This window comes from Macrotis lagotis, chromosome 1 (assembly GCF_037893015.1).
Source record: "Macrotis lagotis isolate mMagLag1 chromosome 1, bilby.v1.9.chrom.fasta, whole genome shotgun sequence".
Classification (NCBI taxonomy): domain Eukaryota; kingdom Metazoa; phylum Chordata; class Mammalia; order Peramelemorphia; family Peramelidae; genus Macrotis; species Macrotis lagotis.
In genome coordinates, this window is record NC_133658.1 from 717969301 (window position 1) to 717991664 (window position 22364).

Below are 22364 nucleotides of genomic sequence, written 5' to 3' on the forward strand. Positions count from 1 at the left end.
TGCCATTTAAAAGTTAAACATGTTACTCTGCCCTTACCTATTCAAAGGTTATTCATCTGATGTGAGAGATATAATGAGCTTCTATATTGTATACAGTATAGACTAAAAAATAATACCAATTATAGACCAAAGGTTTTATAAAAGCCTGATTAAAGGAAAAAATAAGGCCTATATTTAGAAAAGGCCTCTCTCATCGGCATCTTTAACTTCTGTTTTTTTACCGGTTAGGTATTTTTCCCCTCATCTCTCAGAACTAAACCAGATATTCTACATAAATGTTACTTTTTAGAATATAAATATACTTTTGGAATAAAAGAACCTAAGAAAACCTCATACTGAAAGAGATAGCCAAGAGAAGTTTTGACGTCTTCCCAGGATACTCTGAAGAAAATAGTATTGATATCTGTTTTCCAGGAATGGTTCAAATGAGACCTTTGCCAGAGAAGCAGAGACACAGAATAATTGGTAATAGCTCAGGGAGTCTGTTATTACAAATTTAGCTCTTTATTCATCAGATAAGGTCATCCACATTACCTTATTGTATAATACAGCCTTTAAGTTTGTATGTTTCCTGGACTTATGTCTTATGGAACTTTATATAGAATGGAAGTAATAAAGATACAGTTAATCATCAGGTCAGCTCTTAAGACTGCTGCCATCATAAAGATACATAACAAACTTTCACTATCTACCATCATATAGTTGCTTTCCTTAAAACAATAAAAATGAACCTCAATTTATAATTCCCCATTTCAAAGAATATTGTGGGGCAGCTAAGTGGCGCAGTGGATAGAGCAAAAGCTCTGGAGTCAGGAGGACCTGAGTTCAAATCCAACCTTAGACACTTAATAATTCTTCAATAATTATAATTACCTGGCTGTGTGACCTTGGGCAAGTCACTTAATCCCATTGCCTTAAAAGAAAAAACCACAAAGAGTATATGCCTTCTATCAAGTTTCACCTAGTAAGTAACACATCATTTTTTCCAATTAATTCTTGAGTAATGAGAGCATGACGGGGTTACTGTCTTAGATATGATTATACAATCTTGCTCAAATCTGATAGTTTTGGTATACATTTATCCTTTATCCAATATTTATTCCTTAAGAACTGGAAGGGGTAAGGACCAGGGGACTTCAGGATTCATGCCTCTAGCTTCATCCTTCTATATGATGCTTGGGAACCATACAAAATCTATTGGTGTTTGAGATTTCTTGGGAAAAGGCATGAGATTAGAAGTGCTAGGGACAGATAGTCACATGTGACTATCACAGTCACAAGTCACATGTGAATTCAGATCATTGGCAGTTAGGCGGTAAAGATACTACCAATTTGATTGATTGATATTAGTTTTGTTTCTGCACTACAGAAATATAACAATGATTGGTGGATAGGAAGACTGGTAAAAGAGGGCTGTGAAATTGGCTTCATTCCAAGTCCACTTAGACTGGAAAATATTCGAATCCAGCAGGAACAGAAAAGAGGACGCTTTCATGGAGGGTAAGAGTCCTTCTCTCTCTTATTCAAACTGTCATGCCAAAGGAAAATCAAATATTTTTGGATTCAAGGATGATTTTTAAAAAATTCATAGTTATTTTAAACCAAAATTCATTTGATATACACTACTTGTTTTGTGAAGCCTTACCTAAAAGGGATCCAAACATTTCAACATCCTTAGCACCCTTTTCAAGTATGTGCTAATTCTAATCTGATAACTCCATTGAGGATATTTGAAATTTCATGACTGTCCATATTTGCATGATCACAAAAATTATATATGGTATCAAAAGCTTCATTAGATTACTTTGTTAAGTGATGAAGCCTTATTCATTTATTCTACCATTTAAATGAACCTTGGCAAATCACACTGACCAAATGTTATAGTTCTTTTCCAGCCATCTTTAGATAGTTGGACAAACAGGAAGGACACAGAAAGTAAGAGATGGCCAAATAATCTGAGGGTACTATTTGTTCACTCAGAATTTTTCAGAGGTGTCTGAAATGTCTAGCTAAGGAAACGAAGAATTTAGTTAACTTTGAGGAAACCAATTTTTAGAAAAATATTAAAGAATAAGTAGGAATCTTACTTGTAGGAGAAATGTTTAAAAACCTCACAGGGAAAGCAAATAAGTTGTTAATAAAGCCATCTATGTTAAGTTCCTATTCTCACTGAAGCATTTATTGTATGTCATTATTTTTGAATACACTTAAAATAGAATCAATTATCACTCCCTTCTCCACCTATTTCCTCCATCTCCTTCCTCTGTTGGGGCCACCTTTGCCTATTTAATAAATGGTTCAGCATTTGTTTGGGATCCCATGTTATTTGATTTTAACAGTAACTTGATTGGCAAGAAGAAAGGTAGAAAAGTCAGAATGAGAAATCATCTGCTTTCTTCCATTGATATTTACTTATTCTTTCTTGTATACCCTATGCTTATCTTTAGATGGATATTATCTAATCCTATCAGGGTAAGGGAGAGGAAACTGGGAGATATATTTTCTGGGATTGACCAAAATATTATTTTACTGTGTTCACATGGAATCACTTGTAGAAATTCATTTTGGTTCAAGAAATTCTTTAGTCTTTACTGTATTGCATACCTGATTCTTGTCATTAGGGTCACATTAAAAATATGAAAGAGTAAAATATTTTTATTTTGGCATATATTTTCACACTGAGTGGAAATGCTGTCTTAGTTAAATAAATATACACATACGTACACTTATGAGATGTTTATGTTTTTCCTAATCACTCTCACGAAAAGCAAAATGAAATGAGGAGAAATAGAATTGATAGATTAAATACTTCAGTAACTCAAATTCTCTGAGAGCAGGAACCGTGTCCAACTTATCTTTGTATCCCATCATCACCTAGAGTAGCACTTTGCACATGAGCTTAATAATCACTGTTAAATGATAATCTCATTGTATTAAAAAAATTCTTTTTAAAGGTTAACTAATGTTTCACTCATTTCTAGTAATATTCCTTGCACTAGAATTCCCTTATCCTAATTAAAAAAATCAATTTAAAGACATAATTGTGGTTTGATTACACAGGATTTGATTTCTTGAATTGATTAGGATTTTAGTCAAATAAAGTATATCATGTTCTGACTGTCATTAGATATCTGAGAGGTTTGTTTTACATGTATTTCTTGGTTTTTCCTAGGAAATCAGGTGGAAACTCTTCTTCAAGTCTTGGAGAAATGGTGTCAGGAACATTTCGAGCAACACCCACATCAACTGGTAGGGATGTTATTTGAACACTTATTAGAAATTATTCCTTTCTTGGAATTTCAAAATAGGAAAATTCTTTTGCTAATCCAGAAGAGTTTTAGAAGACCTGTTTTTTTTCTGATGTTTTCTTTTGATTATGTAATTAAGTACTTTTTCTTTTTTTTTTAACCTAATGGCACTAAAAACCACTAAAAAAAAACTGTAAAATAATTATGAATATCTTATTGACAGTCTGGAGGCAGGACCTCTGCTACCAAAGATTGTCTGAATTAGATCTTTCACCTCACTCCAAGCTCAAAAGACCTGAAGCTTTTTAAGACCCTTAAAGAAAGAAATGGAAAGTTATAGTTTTCTTAAGAGGAAAATACTTTTTTAAGTGCCTAATGAGAGGTGACTTGGTGGGGCTGTATTCATACACTGGGGAAAAATTGAGATCGACACACATGGGAGTTGTTCTATCTCATGTACCTCCCTCTTCCTGTATGCTGATTCAGTTCTAATTTGGCCCAGATATAGGAGAAGGAACCAACCTAGTATTTCAGATTCAGATTCATTAGCTCAGAGGATCTAATTTAGCCTATAGAAATCCCAGTTGATCTCACTGAAGGATCCCAGGGAGTTAAAATTGTAGCTAAAATACTTTTGGTTCTTTTCTCAAGTAAATCCAGACTGATCCCAGGCATCCTGAACCAAAATTGTCTCCCATTTCTGAAGGCCAATTTGAATCCCTGGTTTATCCAGAAAATTGCTCAGAACTCTAGATGTCTATCTACTTATGTGTTATCAGAGTTGGCCTCAAATCATATATGTTATGAATCAGCAGCCCACTTAATCTTTTATGAATAGGACAGGACCTAAGGTAGTATGCTATTTATATGTTCTTCTTTATATTTCTTGAAATGGAGAGGCTCAATAAAGAAATTGAACAATTTTTCCATTCAGTCCTCATCACAGATTAGTAGACCAAAAGAATTATAACAGAAATTAGCACATTTTTCCATCATTTAATATCATTTACTACTACCATTTAAAGACAGTACATATTTTGATATAGTTCTCATTGTTGTCTTTTAGCAAAACAGAAGCAAAAAGTGGTAAGTTGTGTTTTTTTTTTATTAAATCTATTGTTAAGGCCTGCTTGTTAAGGCCTACTATGTACAGTTTCATTGATCTGATCAGTTGTTGAATGAGGGATATTTCCCTCCTCAGCAGGAAACTGTGATGATACTTTAGTATTGGAACTAGAAAGTGGAAATATGTGTTACTGTTGAAAAGATGTAAGTCATTTATTTGTCTTGTCACCAATGAAAAATCATCTTTTTTTCAGACGGAGCACATCCCCCCTTATGATGTTGTGCCATCCATGAGGCCAGTTGTATTAGTGGGGCCATCCCTGAAAGGTTATGAGGTATAAGTGCCAGTCTATTGTTTTTCCATTCTTCTTCTAGATTTGGGTCTATGTCTTCTGGGTATTTAATCCTGTCACCAAGCCTTCATTGATTATCATTATTGCTTATTGATTATTGATTATCCATCATGAGAGGGCAAGTGATCAAATTTATATTTTATCCAGGTCCCTCTGCTTCTCTTTCCTGTCTTTCTTGTTTCTTCATTTAACCCTTCAGAAAGACCTTCCAGGGAAAAGAAAGAAGATATATACTTGAAGCAAACTTTAATATCTGTGGTCAAAGATTAAATTAGGGATGGAAAGGGTGCATTAATTTCCTGTTTATATCATTTACTTGTAAAAGCCTTTCCCATCACCATAGAGAACTGAAAATAATCTACATGAGAGAATATACCAACAATCAGCCAACAACCCTAGATCATCCTCTGGGAAGATACCATCAATGTTCCCCTTCTTAGATCCTTTGGAAGCAATATCTAGAATTTTAGATACTTTCATGGAATTATATTTCTCTATTTTAAAAAATTAGAATATTACTACAAAAATACTTGCATAATTTTAAAGCAGATCAATTAAATATCTGTAAATAATGAAACAAATTAAAGATTTTTTGCTTCATCAAATTTTATAAAATTGAGTCATTTTGATTCCTCCCTTTAGGGGAGGGAGATTGCATGGCAAACAGCACTCCAAAATGGAATTTCAAAGTGTATAACTCTAAGCACAGAGTACTTTGGGACAGAAAACATCATCATTCTCTTCTCCTATTGCTGTTAAGAAAGGTGGGGGTTGCTGATATGATAGTGTATTATGGCCTTCTGACTGCCAATGTTCCATTGAATATACACCACTTTGAAAAACTTCCAAATTCTTCATAGTTTTGATTTCCTCTGCCAAAGAGAAGAATGACTAGGGTGTTCTGGGCCAGGGCCAGTACCTGAATATAAAAGACAATTCTATGGCTTACCCAATCGCTATTACCCTGGTGCCTGACAAGGAGTTCTGTTGTAGGTAGCTGCCTCAAGGGACAAGGACTCTGGAATGATTCATGCCGTCATCTAGTTGAGAATCTAGACAAAGGAGAGATTTTGGAAAGAAAAGAGGGAGACTTTTCTTTTCTCTGAGCTCAGTAAACACTGCTAGTTTACTCCTCTGCAAATGAAAAGAGCCAAGTGGGGAAAAAAAGGAATAAATGAAGATACAAGTAAAACAACTTCCACAGGGGCTTAACTCTAATTGATTACTGGCTGTGAAAGGGTCTTGGGTTACAGGTAGTGACTGTCCTTACCTTCTGCCTCTTCTCTCACTTTTGACTTCTCTCTTCTCTCTTCTCTCTTCTCTCTCTTCTCTCTTCTCTCTTCTCTCTTCTCTCTTCTCTCTTCTCTCTTCTCTCTCTCTCTCTCTCTCTCTCTCTCTCTCTCTCTCTCTCTCTCTCTCTCTCTCTCTCTCTCTCTCCTTGTTCTATCTTTCCACCTCTGCAAAGGTGACAGACATGATGCAGAAAGCCCTCTTTGACTTCTTGAAGCACAGGTTTGATGGGAGGTGAGATAAAGATTTTTTTTCTTTTTTTACATAATGTCTATGACACTATGATTTCTTTCCTATATAGTTTCTTTTTTATACAGAAATGTTATTATGGGTAAGTTCATTTGATTTTCAGAAATGAATAAAAAATAAGTTCTGAAAAGTCTGAAATAAGCTTTTCATAGACAAGCATAAAACAGACCTATGAATGGACATGAATATAATTTTTTTAAAAAAATGTTTGTGGGGACAGTTAGGTGGTATGGTGGACAGAGCATTGGCCCTGGAGTCAGGAGGGTCTGAGTTCAAATTTTATCTCAGACACTTAATAATTGCCTAGCTGTGTGACCTTGGGCAAGTCACTGCCTGCAAAAAACAAACAAATAAAAAGTTTGTGCTTTCTTTAAAAAATTTAAAATTTTTGAATTTTTTTCTCTTCCTACCTATGATATCCTATATATAGAAAGCATATCTGTATAACACATATACACACAGGTGTATACAAGCATATATATATATATATGTATATATATTCATACATAAGCATATATATTAGGGCAGTTAGGTGGTGGTAGATAGAGCAATGAACTTCAGTCAGGAGAACCTAGTTCAAATCTTTAACTTTTGACAATTACTAGCGGTGAGACTTTGGACAAGTTACTTTGCCCTTATTGCTTCACATCCAAGGCTATCTCCAGTCATCTGGATTTTTATCTGGCAACTGGACCTGGATGGCTTTGGAAGAGAAAGTGAGCCTGGTGACTTAGCACAACCCCCACCCCCACCCAGAACCAATTCACTTGCTTTTTATGGCTTCACTTCCGTGATGTCATGGTCTTCTTTGAGAATGAAGGACAATCATCATCATCATCATCATCATCATCATCATCATCATCATCATCATCATCATCTTATACATGTTTGTATATAAACATATACATATTTATATAAATACATGCCCTATTTGCTTTAAAATAAAAATTAATAAAATTCAGGATATTCCCCATACCTTATTATTATGGAACTCTTAATCTATGAAGTTTAATTATAAGAAACAATCTTTTTTTTTTAAAAAGCAGACCAGAACTTCCATATACAAATAAGTCTTGTTACCTTCAAAATAGTCACTTTGGTAAACTTATTCCAATCATGCTACTGTAATTCAAAAAAAATTTTTTTAACTCTTCTTTTAGAAACACTTTGACAGCCTACAATTCTTTTGAACGTCATGGGCAACAAAATACTTGAGGAAAATTTGCTTTCTAAAATAGCTCAAATAATTTGGAGCACAATCTGATGAATATGACAGGCTGGATAGTAATACCATTTTTTTTTTACCCCAAGCATAATGTGACTATAAAGTAAAGATTGGTTTTTCTTCCATGACTCATAAACTGTTTGATAGAAGGTTATTTCCAAAGAGAAATTCCAGAAATGTTCTGGATAATGGAAGCATTATTTGAATAAGCTCATTTGAGTGTATAAATTCTGGAGTATTTTGTTTGTTAAACTAACCCTGTATATATATTCTCCATGGCATCTTAGCAATGTCACTGTATTTTGAGGACTTAAATATTTGATTGCTAACATGAGAGATTTTTTAAAAAATTGTCATATGGAAAAAGAATAGCAGAAAATACTTCATTTTAGAAAGAAGTGACAAATTAGTTCATTTTCAATTGATTCAAAATACAAAGCTCTTCTTGTACAATGGAATACACTTCAAGAGAAAAGAATTACACAGCATTTGGAGAGTTATCAAGAATGGAAACAAATTTCAATGATGAATTATAGAGAAGCCTATGTGGACACTTGTAAGTTGTTAAATAGATTAAATATATTTTTAAAACAGATCAAAATAAATATCGGCAAAGATGATACTTTAAGGAAATCATTATACATTATACATCTGACTGCTAGTATGTTAATAATTTTAAAAACAAAAATATTCTGGTTGTGTTTAACATAGTGCCTGGCATATCATTAGTGATTAATAAGTGTTTATTGAATGAATAGATTGTTTAAATACCCCACAAATTTTGACAACTACATGGAGAACTACTGGACAATAGAATAAGAAGTATTTGTCTCAAATGAATTGAGACTTTTAAAAAAAATTCTTTATAATTTAAAAAATTAGAACACTTTATAATATTGGAACTAGTTCTCCATAGGATACTAAGATATTGCCATGAAGAAAATACTACATATGGCACTCCTTTACTTCTTTACCTATTTTCATGAATATCTAAGGTGGGCATTTCTCCAGGGTTCTTGGTTTAGTTCATTTTTCTTTCTAGTTCTCCTCTACTCTACTTCCTGTCTTCCTTAGCAAACTCATCATTCCCTTGGTCTCAGCTATGCATATTAATCCTGGTTAAATGTGTATTTCCAGTTGTATCTTTAACTGTCGCATCCAGGTGGCACAGTAAATAGATCCCTGGATTTGGAGTTAGGGAACCCTGAGTTCAAGTTCAGCCTCAGTCACTTATTAGCTGTGTGACCCTGATCAAATCACTTTATTTCTCCTTGCCTCAGTTTCTTCATCTGCAAAATGAGAATAATAATTGCACCTACCTCACAGGGTGGTTGTGGGGAGCAACTATGATAATATTTGTAAAGTGCTTGGGATGCTATGTAAATGCTAGCTATTTACTAATTTCTGACTTCTCCTTAATTATAGAAACACATTCCCACATGCCTATAGAACATAAAGTATCTTACTAACATACTAAAATATTAAAAACCAATCTCTTTATTTTTTTCCCTAAATTTGTCCCTCCTTCTGACTTTACTTTTTCTGTGACAAAACCATTTACAAGATGTCCCCATTTGAAATCTTGCTGTAATATTTGAATTTTCTCTTCTTCATTTTTCACATTGATATTACCAAGTCTTCTCTATTCTGTGTTCATAGTACCTTTTGCATCTGTCCTCTTTCTGTTCTCATTGCCATAATTCTAGTATAGACTCTCAATTCTGCCTATTATAATAGCTTTCTAATAAGTTCTATTTCCATTCTCTACTTCTAATTTAACCTCAATACTCTTATCTAAGTCATAGAACTCCTCTGCTCAAAAAATTTCAGTGATTCCCCAAAGTCCACAAAGTTACATTCAAACTCTTTTTGGTAGTGAATTAGTGTCAAAGGCCATAACTTGGAGTCATCCTACCTTTGCAGCATTTTCTCACATAATTCCCTTACACTGGACACAGTTATCCCTCACATACATTTTACTTATCCAACTACATGACTTTTCCCTTCCTGTTAAAATTTTTAGTGGTATTAAATAGTTGGAAACAAAAATATATAAGAAAAGATTAAGTGAGTTAGAATTCTATGATCAGGAGAAGTCAGCAGCTACTTCCATCAACTCTGAAGATGTCATGTGAAAAAAAAATTACTATTAGGAGAATCATTACTAATAGGATAGAATCTTTAAACATTAAAATAGTCCATCAAATGAGACAATAAATAAAAAAGAAAATTGAATTTTATTATTGGGATATTAAAAGGGCGGGTAGACTAGCATTTACAGTGAAGTGGGAACTGAAATTAGAAAGCATCAGAAAATATAGTTATCCTAAAATGTAAAATTATTCATGAAAAATTCTTTGAGAGAAAATCTGGGCTTAGACTATGAAGGGCAGTGATAGTTAAAGGAGATCAGAGAAAGAACTCACTTTGAAAATAGTTTTGACTTATAAGACTGATGCAAGGATGCAATCACTTCATTAGTAGGGAATGTGTGAAGGCCTTCATAAGGAAGAGTTGTTTTTTGGTTATTGGCTTTCACTTCACTTCACCATTTTATGTTCCATTGAATGTATGATTTTATATTGGGTTAAGCCAGACTGCTGAATTATATGTTACCTTTTGGTAAAAAGAGAGGAAACAGACACATTTTAATAAAATTTAGACAAAAGGATGATATTGCTGAAGGTTTCAATAGTGTTGCTGAAGAAAGACAGAATGATTCATTGACTAGAAATATATCTGCATTGAACAAAGGAAAGATGAAAAAGTTCTATCACTATTCCTTTTCGAGGTTCAAAGAAGCATTTGGCCACCAAGAGATTCTTTTACTCAGATTCTCTTAATACTTCACATCTCTGCTAGAAAATAACTGAACATATCTGAACAAAACTGAACAAAGGGACTGTCCCTAAATCATAAACTTGTCTTTTGTTACTACCTTTGAAATATTCAGAGTAAATTAGTGCATAAATTTTATGCATAATGCTGTTAGTGTAACTGTTGGTACAATGATACTATTTAGAAATTGTTGGTAGAATGTCATAGAATAGTTTTAGGCTGGGGAAAAAGAAAGTGTCATATTTCTATACCTGGATTTCCTGCTAGTACTGTATTTGTTCCTAAGAAGTGGAAGAGAAGATAGAATTTGGTCTTGGAGTCAGGAAGTCTCATACTTATTAGCTATGTGAACCTGGGCAAAGTATTTAAAGTTGTGTATCCCAATTCATAGAAGAGTTGTGATCTGCTTGGTGGAGGGAGTTCCCATTCTAGGGAGGATATGATTATATAAGATAACAATGGAGAAAAGTACTTTTGCTTTAGTACACATATTTGTTATTCAATTAAAGGGTCCCTTCCTTTTTGCCTTACTTTCTCTTAACTAAAGTCCAGCACTATTAAATAAAACTTTTCTTCCTGCTGTTTACTCTACTGTGCCTGGACTATGTATAGTGTGTCAAGTGCTTACTGAGTATTAAGGTTGTAAATTGCTTACAGCCTAGCCAACTTTTGACTCAATTATTCTGTTCTATGTTCCTGTTAATAGGATATCCATAACGAGAGTGACAGCTGACATTTCTCTTGCTAAGAGGTCTGTTCTAAATAATCCCAGCAAGAGGGCAATAATCGAGCGGTCTAACACACGATCCAGCTTAGGTAAGATGTTCAAATATTCTGTATTTCCCCAAGCTAAGCTTCTAGATTAGAATGGCACATGCTGCTTTTTTGAATGTTTTTTCCAACTTACCTGCTATTCGAATCATTGAACTATATATGTAATATCAGTACCTGAAAGGAAAGAGACACATGCAGGATATAGAACCAGTCAGTTAATTAGTAATCTAATGAGAAGGTTCCCCTAATGGGAACCATCTAAGAGGAACCACAGGAAGTCTTTCTTTGTCCTATTTTCTCCAATTTTTCAATGAAACCAATGATACCTGCTCGATACATTACTTACAGAACAGGTGGGAAATATAAAATGAGGTGAGTAGTTTGTTAACTCCTTGGCAGAAAAACTAGATAATAAAGTATTCATGATATTAATGCTACAACCGCGCCCGCGTGTCTGTGTGTGTGTGTGTGTGTGTGTGTGTGTGTGTTCAAATCTGTTATTTGTTCAAAATGGAAACTCTCTCCATTAATTCAGATTATCAGCTGATTAGTAATTTATAGTTTTAGAGAGTTATCTGAGGTTTTGAGAGCTTAAGTAATTTGCCCAGGGTCACAAAACTATAATTTAAGGAAGCATAGTATGGTGGATAGTAAGATAACTCTGGAGTCCTACAAAATGAGTTCAAAACCTATCCTTGAAACATTCAACCTATCTGTCTTGGACAAATGATTTAATATCCTTGTATCTCAGTTTCTTCATCTGAAAAATAAAGGAATTTGATGAGATGTCCTCTGAGGTCCCTTCCAGATTTTTATTGATGACATGGGACTTAAGGACAGCCCTCAGACCATCACATTATGATGTCTCTCTGTCAATGATAAAACATACTGAATGTTAATAAGAAAAACGTTTTACTAACATGCAAGAAATTTAAGCATGCTTCCATGTGTCATCAGTGTGATGATATCTTGGAAATCCTTAAAAAAAAATAAGATATTGATGATTAGGATCTTCATCAGAGTAACTAGTGTTACCAAAGTCTTTGCCCTGCTATTTCTTCCTCTGATGAACAAAGTGAAACTCAGACCATAAACCAGGTCTAAGAATATTCCCTGCTCCTTCAACTGTGGAAGACAGCAAAGGCACACATGAATATTCTCTTAAATCATAACTTAAAATTAGGTCTTCTCTGATTCCTGCATTAAAGAAGCAAGGGGTATCAGTTTCAATTCTACAGACCAATCTCATGAACTAAATGTGGTTTTAATCTTTATTAGTTTAGAGAGTTATATTCTCATAACCATCTAAACACTTTAGTAGCGAACAGCCTAGTTGTCAATGTAGAAATAGTTGAGGTCCTGTGAATCCATATGAACAATGATTGTATATTATCACATCACTGATTTTTTTAACTGAAATTTAATGATCAAATTCACATTCTTATCTGGGACAATAAATGGTCTCTGTATCTGGTCAATTTGATTGGAATATGATGCTTCCTTAGGACCTCTCAGCAGCCCTTATAGCCAGGAGGCCCAGGAATTGAGATTTATTGATGCTTTTATTTTAAGAAGTTTAAAATTTAATTATGTATGATCTGTCTAATTCTCCTTTATACCTACACTATGTAAATTTCTAAATGTGATTCTTGACTGGAACTACTTCCCCTTCCTCCCCCCCCCCCTCACCCTGTCTATACTGGTGCCCTAGTGAAACACTGAGTAACTTAGTTATGCATAACCTTAAGAGGTATTTGCCTCTCTCATTGTGAACTAAGACATAAGGTTAGACAGTCTTTGGATTTTGGAATGGCTAAGTAATAGAATATACCTACTCTGGAGTATACTGCATCATTTGTTTCTAAATCCTAATTGCTGAGAGCAGATAGGTGGCACAGTGGATGAGGATGATTTTGGAGTCAGGAAGTTTTTCTTGTTCAGTTGTGTCCGACTTTCATTATCTCTATTAGAATTTTCTTGGCAAAAATATTGAAGTGATTTTCCATTTCCTTCTTCAGCTCATTTTATAGATGAGGAAACAGAGGCAAACAGGGTTAAGGGACTTGTCCAGCTATTTAGTGTCTTAAGATTTGAACTTTGGTCTTCTTGATTCCAGACTCAGTGCTCTATCCTCTGTGCCATCTGTCTTGGAGTCAGGAAAACCTGAGTTAAAATTTTGCCTTGGAAGTTTGCTGGTTATATGACCTGGGTAAGGCATTTAACCTCTCTCAAACTTAGTTTCTTCATCTGTAAAATAGGAATAATATCACCTACCTCATAGGGTTGTTTTGAGGAGCAAATGAGATTATTTATGTAAAGTGCTTTGCAAATCTTAAAGTGCTAAATAAAATTAGAGCTATTATTACTTTTATACATTAACTAAATAAGGTTCATACATTATTGAATTGTTTACACAGGAGTGCCTCTGTGGAATCCACTCCACTTAGGAAATGGAAAGGATTCAACATATGTCACTGCCTTTTGACTGCTTCACATAAGACTGTATCAGTATTTACACCTCAAAACAAATACAATTTGTAAAAAATCAAACTTATTCTAACCTAGTCCTAATCATATGCCATCCCTACATAAGCCAGTGGGAGTATCATGCAGATAGCAAGTGAGAAACAAGGCCATATGTAGAAGCCTACATGTAGAAGACAAAAGAATTGCTTTAGTTCCTAATTTATCTAAAGAATGATCTCTTACTCTATGGCATATCCATGACTTCCTCTGAGAGTGCATGCTTAAAATGTGTTTGAGAAGTAGACTAGTTTCAGATTTTTTCTTTCTGGGTTACATAGCTGGATACCGCACTTTAAATTTTGCAAAACTGATTTACAAATATGATTTTATTTGATCCTCATAACAATCCTGAGGTAGATCCTATTATTTATCCTCATTTTATAGATGAGAAAACTGAGGGCAATAGAGTCCAGAGTCACACAGCTAGTATAACTGAAGCAAGATTCAACCTCAAATCTTCCTGAATCCAGGTCCAGCATTCTTCTTAATGTGTCATCTGAATTAACAAGACAGGGGCTGATTTCTCAAACAACTTATTCCTTAGTAATTGCAATAAGAAATATATACAAATACAATACAAGGTAGATTGGGGTAAGTGCACAATGGAAAAGAAAATGCTTTATGAGGTTTTTATAATTCATATAAAGCCATATTGTTCATTTGTAAACAGTCAATTTTACTGTTTTTGAGAAATATCAATAAATAAACATTTATTAGGCATCTACTATGTATAGGCACTGAGCTAAGTACTGGGGATAAAAAGAGTTAAAGATAGTCCCTGCCCTCAAGGAGTTTACAGTCTAAATCTGGATTGTTTAGCAATGCTATTATAGATCTGGTTATTTGAAAAATAACTAGATTTTTCATTTGACTAGATTTAAAATCATAGATTTAAAACTAGAAGTGATCTTGGAGATCATTTAGCCCCACCCCCTCATTTTACAGATTTTAGAAACTGAGTCTTGGGGAAGTATGAGGATTTCAACCTAGACTTCCAATCCAGTATTCCTTCTGATGTACTGTTTTACCTCTGTTTAAATACTGTTTCCTCTCATTTGGTAATAAGGCTGTCAAATGAGTTATAAAGTAATGGGCAGAAAGGAAAAGTGTAAAATGCCCTAGCAAGAACAGTTTGCTGCCAAATGGGCTAGTTGAAAAACGGTCCTACTGAAAGTAAGTACTAATAAATGGAAATGGCTTTAACCTTTTGTTTCCATTTCTCTTCTTAGCTGAAGTACAAAGTGAAATTGAAAGAATCTTTGAGCTGGCAAGATCCTTGCAACTGGTTGTCCTTGATGCAGATACTATCAACCACCCAGCACAACTTATAAAGACTTCCTTAGCACCAATTATTGTCCATGTTAAAGTTTCATCTCCAAAGGTAATTAGATAATTTCTTTATCTAGGACAAAGGTTTATAGCTTGGAGTTTGTAAACATTTTAAAATATATTTTGATAAGTCTCTTTCAATATAATTAGTTTCCTTTATAATCCAATGTATATTATTTTGTGAATTTAAAGACATTATTCTGCAAAAAGGTCTATAGGCTTCACCAGACTGCTGGAAGGGAGGGGAATGGAACCCCAAAGTTCAAAAATCACTTATCTAGGAGAAAAGGAATTTTTTTTTAGAAATAAATTCTTCCAAAAATTTCTTATGGTCAAAGAGAATCTATTATTTCCATGAGACATATTTAGTGATTATATATTGAAAACCCATTGATGTGTAAGTTTTAAGTATTTAGGTATATCAATAAAATAATGCTATCTGTCCTAGATAAATAATCTATACCAAAATGTGATAGGCAAATGGATAGATGAGTAGATGAATAGATGATAGATTGATAGGTAAATAGATATATGGATAGATGGATGGATAATGGAAAGAAAGATAAAGTCTATAGATTCTGATTCACATATGCACATAGCAGTTACCAAATGAACTTGGAAGGAGTGGGTGACTCTGAGATATTGCTGGCTCATTATTCAGCTCTTCAAAAATCTTCCTGTGACCTACTTTACTCTGCAAAAGATAGAGTAGATAGTTAAAATATTTATTGAATCCGTATCTCACAATTCTATAAAATCAAAGAAAATACAGTATTTGACCATTTCTTCTAGAAAGGACCTAGAAATTCAAGTTTACATTTTAATAAAAATCTTTTGAAGAACCCAGTTGAACAGGATACCATATTTGCTTTATATTTTGATGACTGCTGGAATATTATCAGGAGTTAGGAGAATCTTAAAGCCAAAAATTTATACTTTTGGACTGATATTCTTTCTCCTTTAAATCTTGTGTGAAACTTACAGGTACAGATCATTAGAATTCAGGAAAGGGCTAAATGAGAGATAACTATTCCAGTAAGCTTTTATTGATTGCCTAATGTGTTTCAATATGGCAGCTTAAAAATCCTCTAATAACATTTAGGATTTTATTATGTTCAGGTGAACCTAGCAAAACTGAGTTTTAAAGCCATTTGCCTGATACTGATGCTACCCAATTACATAGTCTACAAACCATTTTTTAGTATACACATTGGCACACTTGTGATTTGAACCTGTATTTAGAGGTGGTATTTAACTGTCTTCAGTATAAAAGGAAACATAAATATGTTATGTCTTTTTACAAATAATTATAGTTCCCGGGGCGGCTAGGTGACACAGTGGATAGAGCACTGGCCCTGGAGTCAGGAGTATCTGAGCTCAATCTGGCCTCAAACACTAAATAATTACCAAGCTGTGTGGCCTTGGGCAAGCCACTTAATCCCATTGCCTAGGAAAAAACCTAAAAAAAAAAACCCCAACAACTATAGTTCTCTAATGAAGATGAAATCTGCTCTAGACATTAAAAGGAATGCTAGAGGGGCAGCTAGGTGGTTCAATGGATAGATTACTCGCCCAGTAGGACCTGAATTCGAATGTGGCCTCAGACACCTAATAATTACCTGTGTGATCTTGAGCAAATAGTTTAACCCCATTACTTTGCAAAAAATAAAAATAAAAAAGGAATACTAGATCATTTTATTGTAGCACTCTAGAATGAAAGAAAAATTTCACCAGATTTAAAAATTGAAAACTATGTCCCTTATATTAATCCCAAATGGCATATAGGCAATTCTTTTTTTTTTCATCTCTGATTTGACTTCTCATTGGATAAACCTCCAAAGATAACAATTTCAAATTTCTGAAAGCTTCTTCCTAATCTTGATTCTTCCCATGTTACTACACCTCGCACACAACAGGCTTTTTATGCCATCCTGTCTCTTGTTTAATATCCTCAGCCAGCTGAGGAGATCTAGAAAAAAATATGTTTGATTCTCTGACTCTAATATCACCACCCAAGCTGAGTGGTTTCATCCATATGGCAATCAGCATCAGGTTGAAAGCTAGTAATTATATCCTTACACTTCTCAATCTTCATGCTATTAATGACACATGAGTTTGAATAGATGGAAAATGCTGATTATAATGTATACATCTATTTTTAAATATTTTCCATGTTTTTACTTATAGTTCATATTGCAATCATACAAGTAGAGTTTTTCCATATGTAGGCCATAAAAATGCAAGTATTTTAGCTCAAGGGAAAAAATGTATGACTACTTAGCTGCCAAAGAATTGGGAAATTCTAATGGGACACATAGGAATCAGGGATAACATTTACTATTTTAAAAAAGACGAAAAAGGATTCCTTAGCCAAAGTTATCCAGGACTTTTCAATAGTGAACTATATACTCTAAAATCCATATGTGTGTGGTGGCTACATGATTTGAGTCTTCTCTCCCCTCATCATTATCAATTGCCTAAAGTCTACTAGCATAGTATTTAATGGAAATGAACTGTCGAAACAGTGGTAATGGTGGGCCTGTACAAACTTATGAATTTGTCTATGACTCCTGATCAGAGAAACAATTTTTTTTGATAAAAATTCAGATAGGTTATATTTAACCCAGAGTTTACATGTTAGAAATCTAGGTTCTTCTCCTTTATCCAGTCCAATTTCTAGTTAGCAAAATTAGGATCCTATCCAAAATTTCTCAAAAAAAGGTTTTGTTTTTAACTAATTACAAACAAATAAATTGTACTGTTGGAAAGAGTTAAGTCATATAAATAGATTGCCAAATTTCCTAGCACCATTTCATTGAGGCCCCAACTGGAACCTCAATCTAATTCTAACACCCTCCAATCCCTCTTAAGGAGTGTCATCATCTTGCACATTTCATATTACCTGGGTCAAAATCTATTTGTCTTGCCTCAATTTACAGTTATAACATAGTGTTCCACTGAAATGTTTAAATAATTATCAGTGATAAGAGAAACAAACACAGCCCTGTGATGATTACCTATTATAAAACTAGTTATCAAAAATGTTGTACAACTGAAACAGTCTAAAGTGCACGTTGTGTGAATATGTGTAAGTTTCACAATTGCTCTTTCATCCTTGCAAAGCAACCTCCAAAATGAAGGGTTATCAGCAGTGAATATAGACTTCAAAACAGATGAAGAATCAGATGAATTATAAACCAGGAGTTTCTCAAAGTAGAAAAGATTGTACCACATTTCTCATATATGATTACATTTCCTGTCATATTTGGAGTCAAAATAGTAAGACCTGACTCTTTTTATCCCTAACAAATTTCTCCATAATAACTATTAAGATTTATGTATTTTTCTACCAGGTTTTGCAGCGGCTGATTAAATCAAGAGGAAAGTCCCAAAGTAAACACTTAAATGTCCAATTGGTAGCAGCTGATAAACTTGCACAATGCCCCCCAGTAAGTACTATTTTTTTCTTAATTATTCCTGGTTGTGTATTTCATGCTGTTCCATATTTGAATGCTTTTTTTTTCCTATAGACTAAATTGATTTTTTAAAAAATCTATCAGCCCTGTGGTAGCCACAACAAGCACAGATAGAGATTGGTCACTTATTGGTTTGTCTATTTGTCATCTCAGTTATATTCAGGCATCTCTGTCTGTGGTGACTTAAATATGGTACACAGTGGGCTTGGAAACATGGTTCTTGACTTCCCTACATTGAGTACTCTTGTTAACTTTTAAGAAAATCATTTGATTCCAGGATGGAGATACTTGTAAGAAAAAGCAGAACTCAGCTGACTTGCTTTCAATTCTCCTGCCAAGAAATGTTGGCAAGCATAAAAAGACTATAGAGGTAGGAAGCCAGAGTGCAGTAGAGCAGAGGGGAACCCTGTAGGTATCAGTGACATTGAATCAGAGCCTTGTGACCAGAGCCACATGGTTACAAATTTGCTAGAAAAAAAACTGCTTTGGAAAGGGCTGAATAAGGAGTAGTCTCATGTCATGTATCCTCAGTCCTTGCAAGCCAACTACATGTTTGCCAGCTTCTTCACACCTCAGTACCTTCAAATTACAAAAGACAATGATAAGTTATATATATATATATATATATATATATATATATATATATATGTATATATATAACATGTATATAATAGTATATAGATATAACTATAGATACACACACACACACACACACACACACACACACCTTTATATAGCCATGCCACTTTCACAGTAACACATAGTTCATTTTCCTTGGTAATCCTTACTTTTCCTTTCTGCAATCTTTCCCATTGTCATCCAAACTTGAGAAGAGTTCAGAAAACACCTGATGCAGATTTTTGATATGAGAGCCATTTTTTAAAATCAACTTTTCATCTTGACTCTTTTGTGCTAGCTGTTAGTCCTACAGACAAGATAGATGCTGACCAATTCCTCATTTGCCCCAACTTTAATAGTCTGTCCCCCCACCCCAGTTCCTGCAGTCATCTAAGGGGACTGCAACATACCTATTGACTCTCCCTCAAACATCCTAAACACTCACTTTCTCAAACTACTCACCTCCCCTGAGTGATACCTTCACCCTACCTTGACTAGACACAAAAATAGTCACACGTAAATGCGTCATCATCTTGTTCAAGAATTCTGAAATCCTCTTATCCATTCATAATCTTTTGGTTTTTTCACTTCTTCCTCTGCCTTTCCTTATAAAACCCTACTCTTCCTTTACATTGAGACTTCCAATCCCTTATTCTTTAATTCTCTCTAAGACCATCTCCCTTGCACTAGCTATTCTTTCCTTTTCTCCCTTTCTTTATTCCTTGATGAACCAATTAAACTCTACACTGTCTTTGTCTCTTGAATCCCTTGCCCCCTTATCTTATTGCTGCTGATTACACACAGCCAAGCCTTAGGCTTGGATCACTCTTACCATTTAGACAGAGAAAATCATACAACCTTTTTGTCTGGGTCTACTACAACTTTATGTTACACAGTCTTAACTGGGTCCAAACTGCTACTAGGTAATTGTACATTCCTTATCAATCTAACAACCCATTCTCCATAGAGGTTTTCCCAAACTTTTTCATCTGTCATCAAACTTACCATGACTTTCCCTTCCCCCTATTCTCTCATCCAAGAAACTTGCCTCATCTTTTTACAGGAAAAAAAAATTTTGAGGATATTTGCTGTGATCTCCCTCTTCTCTTCTAACACTTAGATGCCTGCTGCCACTGTTTCCTCCTGAAATGGGTCTTGACTTCAAGAAGGTTTTAATCTTCTAGGGGTGCCAAGGTTTACTTATAAAATAGGTAATATTTAGAAAAACCCTAAAATAGGTAATATTTAGAAAAACCCTAAATAAAACTTATTCAAATCAAATGACAGAATTCTATAAATTTTTTATTAACAGGATAATTAATGAACATCTCAGAAAGGAAGCAGTAATTACAAAGAGTCAGCATGATTTCATCAAGAAAAGGTTATTCCAGACTCATCATATTTCCTTGTTGGACAGAGTTGCTAGGCTGGTAGATCAGGATTATATTGTAGATAAACCATACTATATTTTGGCAGAACATTTGATAAACAATAGTACAATTAGATAGATTAGGAGTTTATTTGACTGATGTCCTAACTTGGAAGGGTCTTAAGTGGAGTTCCTCAGGCATCTATACCTCATCTTGTGCTATTATTTTTAATCTTTTTTTTCCCATGGAGTTGAGTGATGTAAGGAATTCCTTTGTGATGAAACTTCTACCAATGCAGATCATCACCTGATCTATATTAGAAAGTTAAATATTGCCTCATTGTCACTGACAGGTTAAATGACTTGCAAGGGATAAATCGCCAATTCATTTCCAAAGTAGGGCTTAAACCTATGTCTTTCTGATTTCCCCGATCAGCTTTCTATCTACTGAACCATATTACCTCTCCTATGCTCTAATTTTTTTAATTCTATGGTTAAAGGCATAGATTTCATGCTTGTAAATATGCAGATGGCACAAAGTTCAAAAGGCTAGCTAATGTAGATTAGATCATGATGTCAAAAATGATCAATAAGTTTCAGATTTGTAGGGGAACTTAGAGCTATTTAATACACACTATACCTGAACAAGAATCTCTCTTCAGAATAACCACCAAGTGATCATCTTGATTTTGCTTGATGTCAGGATACAAAATGAGACTGAGTCCTCTTAACCTTTTCAGGGTAGTCCCATGAAGCCTACAAACAAAGCATTTCTCAGGATCATATTTTTAAATGCATAAACCAAAGTACATAGGATTTCAATAGAAATAAATTATATTGCAATACAGTTATCAAAATGCTTTTTTTAAAAAAAGAACTGAGTCTAAGAAGATGATGTTAAATGGATATAGACTGCATTGAGAGGCATAGTGTGCAGAGCTGAGAAGGTAATGGTTAATGCAATCTCCTCTAATCAAACTACTGGAAAATTTTGTTCATTTATAGCTGCCACACTTAGGGAAAGAGATTCCTTAGGGAAAGAGGCCAACCACTCTCCAGCTTATCAACTGAACAAGTCAACCATGATTTAGAAGAAGCTTTAACATGATATGATATGAGGATGAGTTGAAGGAACTGAAATGTGGGCTTGGGTTAGGAATCATGATCACTCTAAGTAGTTAAAGGGCTAGCATGTAGAAGAGATATTGTATTTGCTTTCTAGTCTTCTAGAAGCCCCCCTTTTTTTTTGGTTTTTGTAAGGAAATGGGTTTAAGTGACTTGCCCAAGGTAATTATTAAGTTTGAATTTGAACTCTAGTCCTCCTGACTCCAGGGCTGGTGCTTTGTCCATTGCACCACCTACTGAACCTAGAAGCCATTTCTGAGAGAACCATATTTAGGATTTAATGTATGGAAACACTTCCTATGAATTAGAACTATCCAAAAGTGGAATGGGCTATTTACTTTAGGAGGTAATAGTTTTCCTTTCATTGTAAAACCAGTAGGGTATATTATAGAGAGGATTTTTGTTCAGGTTATAAATTGGACCAGATGATTTTTGTGGTCCCTTCCATTTCCAATCTTTTTTTTAAATTTTAAGTCAGAATATCCCAATTTAAGATTCCCTCAATTAATGCAGATTAGCAAATTTTCTCTAACCTATAGTCCTAATTTATTGCTCCACACCCTTCTCTCAAGTGACTTACATATTACTGGGGGGAAATACAAATTATAATCAGCTAAGTATATATCATTAAATTGTCAAGGAAAAAAGAACACTCACAAATGAAACCAAGAAATACTTTTTTTTTTTATGAGGCAGTATATACACCTGAACCTTGAAGGGAGGTAGGGTTTTTTTTAAAAAAAACAAATAAATCCAAAGATGAGGGGAGTTCATTTCAGTCATGAAAGATAGCCTTTTGTAAAGGAACAGAATTAAACCTTGGATAATAATAGTCATAGTTACAAAATATTTACATTATGAGGTGTATATGATGACTGA

General features: G+C 34.2%; 1 protein-coding gene across 1 annotated transcript in view; it reads left to right on the plus strand.

Annotated features, from left to right (window-relative positions):
* The window catches only part of CACNB4 (calcium voltage-gated channel auxiliary subunit beta 4), a 390197-nt gene that overhangs the window by 313439 nt on the left and 54394 nt on the right, over positions 1-22364 (plus strand). The window contains exons 5-12 of the mRNA XM_074215976.1: positions 1370-1500; positions 3173-3249; positions 4315-4334; positions 4568-4648; positions 6132-6190; positions 10975-11084; positions 14798-14949; positions 18251-18346. Coding sequence (XP_074072077.1) covers positions 1370-1500; positions 3173-3249; positions 4315-4334; positions 4568-4648; positions 6132-6190; positions 10975-11084; positions 14798-14949; positions 18251-18346 — 726 coding nt within the window. The remainder of the gene's footprint in view (positions 1-1369; positions 1501-3172; positions 3250-4314; positions 4335-4567; positions 4649-6131; positions 6191-10974; positions 11085-14797; positions 14950-18250; positions 18347-22364) is intronic.